Raw genomic sequence first — 8,877 nt, 5'->3', positions numbered from 1 at the left:
GTCAGGGTTCTGTTCCATTAAGGAAGGTGGTGTCGTTTACACAGGCTTCCAGCCTGAGAAGCCTCTGAATACTGGTGATGCTAATACAGAAATAAAGAAGGCGGAGAAGGGGCAAAGGTGGGGGTGGGATGGGAGAGGGAGGGACATGGTGTCCAGACCCTGCAAGTTCCGGGTGTCCCTCCTCCTTCCCAGGGAAAAGTCCCTCCAGACCAAGCCCCTCCAGAGCCCCAAGAAGGCTGGGAGAGCCCCTTAGCCACCCCCAACATCAGCCACACAGGCCTCTGCACCTCGGCCCTGAGCGAGATGTGCAGGGCGGTGCGGAGGGAGGCAGGGTGCCCAGGCCCAGCTCAGCCAAGCTTCTCTCTGAGCTGGAGGCTGGAGGCAGGTGGGGAAGGAGCTGGCAGTTGAGAAACACAAAGAACCAGGCAGCCCACCATCCAGATACCCGCCAGAGTCTCAGATCTCCAACGAGAGGTACAACAGTGCGTGTGCTGAGGGCGATGTTGGGGGAGTAAAAAGGGCTGTTGCTATGACGTTTTTAACACACACAAAGTGGTCACTAGTGAGGCACTGGGGCGATAATACACTTCTCTGAGGTAACCTCCCCCAACCTAGAAAAGTGGCAGTTCATGTCCTGAAAGCAGAGAAGCCCCTTTAAAGAGGAATATCTGCATGACTCTCACAACTCAGGTTACCCGGTGGGGTGGGGCATCATGAAGATTCATGGGTACCCTAGGGGAAGACCCTTTTGTTTGATTCTGATTCCCCAGGCCCAAGAGCCTTTCCAGAAGAACTTAGGGAGGAGATGCCGCCCCTTCCTTACATTCCAGATGTCTGGCACCAGGAAGTTCTGCTTGGTATCTCTCCTAAGGCCCTCATGCTGCACCCTGGCAGATACCCTGTGTTGGGCTGGGATACACAGACCGAGGGTCTTTGGAGGGGGAAAAAATACAACAGAACTTGAGGACTCTGCCCAGCTCCACTTTGGCGGACAGGCAGGCAGGTGGGGAGGGATCCAGTTGCCACCTGGAGGAGACAGCCATTCTTAGAGTTCCATTCTCGTCTCTGCTGCTGCTGCTGCTGCGTCGCTTCAGTCGTGTCCGACTCTGTGCAACCCCATAGACGGCAGCCCACCAGGCTCCCCGTCCCTGGGATTCTCCAGGCAAGAACACTGGGGTGGGTTGCCATTTCCTTCTCCAATGCATGAAAGTGAAAAGTCAAAGTGAAGTCGTTCAGTCGTGCCTGACTCTTAGTGACCCCATGGACTGCAGCCCACCAGGCTCCTCTGTCCATGGGATTTTCCAGGCAAGAGTACTGGAGTGGGGTGCCATTGCCTTCTTTGTCTCGGTCTCTATCAACTTCAAAAGCAATTTCCCTTATTACTGGTGCCATTGGCTAGAACCCTGGAAGAACAAATTAATGTTGGAAGCAGGTGGGCACAGTTAATACCTGCGTATGGCTTTATGATCCTCTCAGTGGTAAACAAAGATAACCTGAACGCTAAACAGCCACATTCGGGCTGCCCACCCAGTCCTTCCCACCCACGGCAACTTTGCTCAGCAGGTGATGGGCTTGTTTGTTTAAAAGACCCCAGGGCCCATCCTTCACTCTGTCCAGGTTCAGGGCAATGGAATTGCAGGATTCCATAAGGAGGGGCCACCCTCACCCTGCCAGGGCCGCAGCTCTGCGAGGAGGCTCCCTCCTGCCACTTCCCAGCCCTCACCTACCCCAGCCTCTCACTGCCCCGTAAAACAGAAGTCCTGCTGTACTGCAATTACTGCCGTGATCCTGTGACACCTGGAGCCTCCAGGGCAGGCTGGTAGAGGCATCTGGGCACCCCAGCCCTGGCAGCACCCCACCATCCACTGAGCTTGGGCTGTTCCTCCTTCCTGCTGGGCTCCTGCAGCCTGTGTTCAGGAATATATCTCAGTGAATCTCATGGCCCAGGTCGTGGGGAGCATCATGCAGATTAGTGGGTACCCTAGGAGAAGGCCCTCTTGTCTGACTCTGATACAAGGATCCTTTCCAGAAGAATTTAGGGAGGGGATGCCATGTCCTTTTCTGCTTTCAGGACCTGAACTCCCACCTTCCTAGGTTGGAGGAAGGCAGGTATCTCAGGCTGCTCACCACCCCAACTTTCCTCTCCCAGATTCCATGGGTCTGAGGGCAGGATGTTGTCACAACTCAGCAGGTCCCTCCAGGGGCTGACAGCACAGAGCCCCACTGTCAAGGGTGCCCTGTGGTACTTGAGGCTGACCACATGGGGGTCCCAGAGCAGAGCCCCCCATCACTGATGCCTGGAAGTAAGAATATTCATCACTAGCTTTTGCGTACTTATCATGTATGTGCTGAATGCCCCACATACCGGGGCTCACACAGCTTCTAAGGTGGGTCCTGAGGAAGAGGTGGGCTCAGGAAGCACTGAGGCAGGAGATTGACATGGGCACAGCTGAGGTAGGAATGCTGGGTTCGGAGGCCTCTGGCCAGGAAGCAGCCCCTCAGAACACACGAGTGGGCACTGCCCTCCCTAATATCCTCAGGAGGGTCTTGGAAGCCCCGGAATGGCAAGTGGGAAGTGGGGTGTATTAAGGAGCTGCAATACTGACAACCTTCCCTCTGGTGGAGGTTTCCAAACCCCTGAAGGGTGACTAGGGCTGGAGACTGGTTCCAACTCTGCTACTAACCTGCTGTTAGCTTGGCGACGTCATACCTGCCACTTAGTCTCCGTGTTCTCAAAGGTAATATGGGGGACTGGTTTGGGGCAAATGAAACCACTAGTCATTTTTCCAAAATTTTTTTTTAGCATTAGAGCCTGGAAGCTTTTCCTTAAAGGAGATTTTCCTTGGGAACCTTTAGAACAATATATAAAAATGGAGTTGTGCTAACTGACGGCGGCGCGAGGGAGAAACCCGGGTCCTGATCAGCGTACAGTCTTGTGTCCGCCCTTGGGAGGCTGTTCGACAGTCTCTGGGTTTGGTATCTGTCGTGACAGCAACACCGCGGTCCTGACCCCGCCCCACGATGGTCCCTCGACCCCCACCGCGCATCCCCAGCTCAAGCAGGTGACCCCGCCTTCGCGCTGGCCCCTCCCGGGCTGTATCGCAGGTTTTGGACGGGGACAAACGCCCTAAGTCCCAGACCTGGAAAAGGAGTCGCTCGGCTCCAAGTCCCCGGGGAATCGGAGCTGAACTGTCCGGTTTTTTTCGTGCGTCCAGAACCCCTGCGGCTCGGAGCGGGGTGGGGAGGGGAGGAGACGGCAGGGAGCGGGGAGAGAGGACCGACAGGATCCGCCCGGTCTCCGGAGCCGCCCCCAGCCCCGCCCTCCGCGGAGCCTGCCCAGGGAACGCTGTTCCATCGCCCACGGCTGCGCCCGAGCACCTGCTGCTGCTGCTGCTAAGTCGCTTCAGTCGTGTCCGACTCTGTGCGACCCCATAGACGGCAGCCCACCAGGCTCCCCCGTCCCTGGGATTCTCCAGGCAAGAACACTGGAGTGGGTTGCCATTTCCTTCTCCAATGCATGAAAGTGAAAAGTGAAAGTGAAGTCGTTCAATTGTGTCCGACTCCTAGCGACACCATGGACTGCAGCCTACCAGGCTCCTCCGTTCGTGGGATACCCCTTAACATTTATGACAGTGTGTGTGGCCTCTGTGATATGAACCAGTAATGTTTTAAATTTGCACGTTCTCTACTTATTTATCAAATGTAACTTTTTTTAAAAAAATACGGATTTTTTTTTTTTTAATAGCAGGAAGTTGGAAACTGCCCATATGTCCTCAAGATGAGCTGGGTAAATAAAGGAACAAGCACAGGATGAAATATTGCAGTAACAAATTGTCATAGAATGTAATCTTCCCAAGAAGGAAAGGTTACTCTGTAAGAAAAGTGAGATACAAAATACGATATACAATATGGTCTCTCTCTCTTTAATTAAAATGCACGTTGGGAAAAGATGGAGGAAGCCTGCATTGGGTGGTGGCCCGCGGGTGGTGATATGTTGTTCTCTGTCTGCAGTTTAGGGGTTACTTCTGTGATGGAAAGATAGCGCACATTAGTTTTAAAAACGAATTAGCGAAAAGGGAAAAATATAAAAACCCAAAGAACCAAACAAATCCTGCCAAGTGGCACACCCCTGGGCCTGGCACTTCCATGGCTCTCCCTCCCTTTTTCCTAGGCTTCTCTGTCACTCAGGTAATTCGATCCTCCTGGTGAGGAGAGTCTCCATCTCATGGGCTCCTCTCTCTGAGACCAGCTGCGTTTCCTGGACCCAGGGCTCAGGGCTTAAGAGGGAGACGCTGGCTCAGTCTGTACAGCTAGCCCAGGTTGAGAGGAAAGTCCTCTGCTCCAACACGCACTGTGTCCAGAAGTTGAAGTGGGTCTGCAAGACCTGAGTTTGGGTGGTCCTGTCTGCCAAAGGCTTCCTCCCCTTTGGCTAGTTGTTCTGTAGGAAGACACTGGAGGTGGCTCCTGGTCTTCAGAGACAAAGAGGAGAAACTGGTATCAAGGCTCTCCCATTTCTGTGTCCTGAACTCAAAGCTCTACATAGATCATTGAACTTAAGTCTAACATTCCTATGAGGTAGATGAGTTTTATTCCCATTTTGTAGATGAGGAAACTGAGGCTCACAGAGGTGAAGGAGCTTGTTTCAGGCAGCAGCAGCAGCCAAGAAAGCCAGAAGATGCTCCTAGCCGCTGGCAGGGCTCAGTCCTGGTCTCCCAGGCTTGTTCCAGTGGGGCCAGGTCTTAGCCCCTTTCCTGGGTCAGGAAGGCAGCAGGAGATCTCTTCTGCTCCTCCTTAGCTGAGCCCCTGGATGGGACAGATCTGACAAGGCCCTCTGCTCCCAGGATCAGCCAGCCCTGCTGTAGGCGGGTGGGGACAGTGAGCCTGGCCATGGACAGGCTGTTCCTGCTACCTGCCCCTCATTGGGTACAGAATGGACTGTGTTCACCCCTTCAGGGCATGTGCCCAACTGCCCTTGGGGTTTTGTGTTTTTTTTTTGTATTTTGGCTGCACTGCACATCATGCAGGATCTTAGTTCCTGGACCAAGGATCAAACCTGTGTCCCTTGTAGTGGAAGCATGGAGTCTTAACTACTGTACCACCAGGGAAGTCCCCCAGCAGCTGCCCTTTGGATAGGCTCCAGCCTGTAGCGGGGTGAAGAAGGGTGTCTGGAGAGACTGGGCTGCGTGGCGGTGTGGCCTGAAGGCCCAGGTTTATACTCCTCACATTGCAGGGAGCCAGGCCTGATCCCCACGCGCCCTTCACCCCTCTGAGGTCTCACCTTCCCAGCTGTGTGGGCTGCCCTTTGGGATGTGTCTGTGCCCCAGGCTCTTAGTTGTGCTGACCAGAGTCACCTTGGAGGACAGAAGGGTATATGGGAGGGGGCCGAGGGGAGAACGTCTGAGACAGACAGCAGAGGACAGGAGAGCAAGAGTTGATCATGAGACAGCAGTGAGAGAGAAACAGAGCCAGCAAGAGCAGACATCAGAAAGATTCAGAGAGGGACGTCCCTGGTGGTCCAGAGACTAAGATATCACGCCTGAGATGCAGGGGGCTCGGGATTCGATCCCTGGTCAGGGAACTAGATCCCACATGCCACAACTGAGAGTTCCCATGTCGAAACTAAAAAGATCCTGCTTGCCACAACTTAAGGCAATGAAGACCTGGCGCACCCAAATAAATAAATGAATATTTTTTTAAAAAGAAGAAGAAGAAAAGACTCAGAGAGACTGGTGGAAAATGCAGGAGGACCCCCACTGGGCCAGCAGCTTCAGGGACTGTGGCTACAGTGGAGAATGAGCCCAGGCACAGTTGACAGATTTAGCACATAGAAATATAAGATTCCCAGTCCAATTTCAATTTCTACAACCCAGATAATCACGATGGTGTGATCACTGACCTAGAGCCAGACATCCTGGAATGTGAAGTCAAGTGGGCCTTAGAAAGCATAACTACGAACAAAGCTAGTGGAGGTGACGGAATTCCAGTTGAGCTCTTTCAAATCCTGAAAGATGATGCTGTGAAAGTGCTGCACTCAGTATGCCAGCAAATTTGGAAAACTCAGCAGTGGCCACAGGGCTGGAAAAAGCCAGTTTTCATTCCAATCCCAAAGAAAGGCAATGCCAAAGAATGCTCAAACTACCGCACAATTGCACTCATCTCACACGCTAGTAAAGTAATGCTCAAAATTCTCCAAGCCAGGCTTCAGCAATATGTGAACCGTGAACTTCCAGATGTTCAAGCTGGTTTTAGAAAAGGCAGAGGAACCAGAGATCAAATTGCGAACATTCGCTGGATCATGGAAAAAGCAAGAGAGTTCCAGAAAAACATCCATTTCTGCTTTATTGACTATGCCAAAGCCTTTGACTGTGTGGATCACAACAAGCTGTGGAAAATTCTGAAAGAGATGGGAATACCAGACCACCTAACCTGCCTCTTGAGAAATCTGTATGCAGGTCAGGAAGCAACAGTTAGAACTGGACATGGAACAACAGATTGGTTCCAAATAGGAAAAGGAGTGCGTCAAGGCTGTATATTGTCACCCTGCTTATTCAACTTATATGCAGAGTACATCATGAGAAATCCTGGGCTGGAAGAAGCACAAGCTGGAATCAAAATTGCTGGGAGAAATATCAATAACCTCAGATATGCAGGTGACACCACCCTTATGGCAGAAAGTGAAGAGGAACTAAAAAGCCTCTTGATGAAAGTGAAAGAGGAGAGTGAAAAAGTTGGCTTAAAGCTCAACATTCAGAAAATGAAGATCATGGCATCCGGTCCCATCACTTCATGGGAAATAGATGGGGAAACAGTGGAAACAGTGTCAGACTTTATTTTTCTGGGCTCCAAAATCACTGCAGATGGTGATTGCAGCCATGAAATCAAAAGACGCTTACTCTTTGGAAGGAAAGTTATGACCAACCTAGATAGCATATTCAAAAGCAAAGACATTACTTTGCCAACAAAGGTTCGTCTAGTCAAGGCTATGGTTTTTCCAGTGGTCATGTATGGATGTGAGAGTTGGACTGTGAAGAAGGCTGAGCACTGAAGAATTGATGCTTTTGAATTGTGGTGTTAGAGAAGACTCTTGAGAGTCCCTTGGACTGCAAGATCCAACCAGTCCATTCTGAAGGAGATTAGTCCTGGGATTTCTTTGGAAGGAATGATGCTAAAGCTGAAACTCCAAGGGTCACGGACAGTATGGTTCCGCCGGTGCAGGTCTCTCCGCTCATCAAGCTCGGCCGTTACTCCACCCTGTTCCTCGGCATGGCCTATGGCGCCAAGCGCTACAATTACCTGAAACCTCGGGCAGAAGAGGAGAGAAGGCTTGCAGCCGAGGAGAAGAAGAAGCGGGATGAGCAGAAGCGCATCGAGCAGGAGCTGGCGGAAGCCCAAGAGGATACCATATTGAAGTGAGCCTGCCCTTCTCCTGAGCAGTGTGGCTGAATAAAGTTTTCTGTGCTCTGTGGAAAAAAAAAAAAAAAGCTGAAACTCCAGTACTTTGGCCACCTCATGTGAAGAGTTGACTCATTGGAAAAGACTCTGATGCTGGGAGGGATTGGGGGCAGGAGGAGAAGGGGACGACAGAGGATGAGATGGCTGGATGGCATCACTGACTTGATGGACGTGAGTCTGGGTGAACTCTGGGAGTTGGTGATGGACAGGGAGGCCTAGCGTGCTGCGATTCATGGGGTTGCAAAGAGTCGGACACGACTGAGCGACTGAACTGAACTGAACTGAACTATGTGCTCAGTCGTGTCTGACTCTTTGCAACCACATGGACAGGCTCCTCTGTCCATTGGATTTTTCAGGCAAGAATACTGGAGTGGGTTGCCATTTCCTTCTCCAGGGGATCTTCCTGACCCAGGGGTCAAACCTGCGTCTCCTGTGTTTCCTGCATTGCAAGCAGATTCTTAACCTGCTGAGCCATCAGAGAAGCCCAGTTTCAAACAACAATGAATACTTTTTTTTTTTTTAAGTGTAAGTGTGTCCTATGGGATACAGTTGACCCTTGAACAACACAGGTTTGAACTGCATAAGTCTACCTACATGCAGATTTTTTTCAATAGTAAATATGACAGTACTACATCATCCGAAGTAGGTTGAATATCCTCAGAGAAACTCGGATGTAGAGGGCGGACTGCAAGTTTCAATTGGGTGAAGCATCCGCTCCCTTAATCCTCACCTTGTTTAAAAGTCACTGATTTGGGGACATATTTATACCAAAAAAATGATTAATTGTTATCAGAAATTCTAATGTGACTGGCCTTCTGGGTTTTAAATGGCAACTCTAAACCCAGGGTCTACATTTCCCTCAGCTGCCCAGGCCAGTCAGAAGGCATTTATTTGCCCCCTCTGGCCACTGACACCCATCCTCACACAGTCAGGAAGGGGCCCTCCCCGTCCTGTGACAAGCTCAATTTTGTGGAGGAGCTCAGATGGGCTGAGGTGGGTTCCTCAAGGGATGAATGGCAGCAGATGGTCTGGTCCAAGCACCCAGAGGATGCACAGCTTCTGCTCAGGGGCCCAGGCAGAGGGGGTGAGACCAGGGAGATCACCCAGCCCATGCCAGGCAGTCTCTTGGAACGAGCATAAAACACCTTAGCTGAAAGGGAGTTCCCACCCTGCTCAAGGGAGGAGCGTCTAGAGGCCCAGAGAGGCAGGTCTGGGTGCAGAGCCCAGCCCCTTCGGTCCCCAGGGTGGTGCTTTCCACTGGCACGTGGAATGTCGCTGCACCACTGTGGCCTGTGGCCATGACATATTACTGTCCCTCAAGGGGACCTGTGGGTGCTCAGTCGCTTCAGTCATGTCCAACTCTTTGCGACCCTAAGGACTATAGCCCACCAGGCTCCTCTGTCCATGGGATTCTCCGGGCAAGAA

At 51.8% G+C, this 8,877-nt stretch overlaps 1 protein-coding gene across 1 annotated transcript; it reads left to right on the top strand.

The window, feature by feature from the left end:
* Positions 1–7,163: 7,163 nt before the first annotated feature.
* Positions 7,164–7,461, top strand: LOC133246822 (ATP synthase subunit e, mitochondrial). Its single transcript, XM_061415417.1, has one exon. The coding sequence runs from the start codon at positions 7,198–7,200 to the stop codon at positions 7,411–7,413; it is 216 nt and encodes a 71-aa protein (XP_061271401.1). The 5' UTR covers positions 7,164–7,197; the 3' UTR covers positions 7,414–7,461.
* The last annotated feature ends 1,416 nt before the right edge of the window (positions 7,462–8,877 follow it).

The sequence above is a fragment of the Bos javanicus genome, chromosome 4 (genome assembly GCF_032452875.1).
Source record: "Bos javanicus breed banteng chromosome 4, ARS-OSU_banteng_1.0, whole genome shotgun sequence".
Lineage (NCBI taxonomy): Eukaryota > Metazoa > Chordata > Mammalia > Artiodactyla > Bovidae > Bos > Bos javanicus.
Note: the sequence above shows the minus strand (reverse complement) of the source record. Positions and strands in the feature narration are given on the sequence as shown.

Coding starts and splice junctions, on each gene's coding strand:
- LOC133246822 (XM_061415417.1), top strand. CDS start 7,198: ATGGTTCCGCCGGTGCAGGTCTCTCCGCTCATCAAGCTCGGCCGTTAC.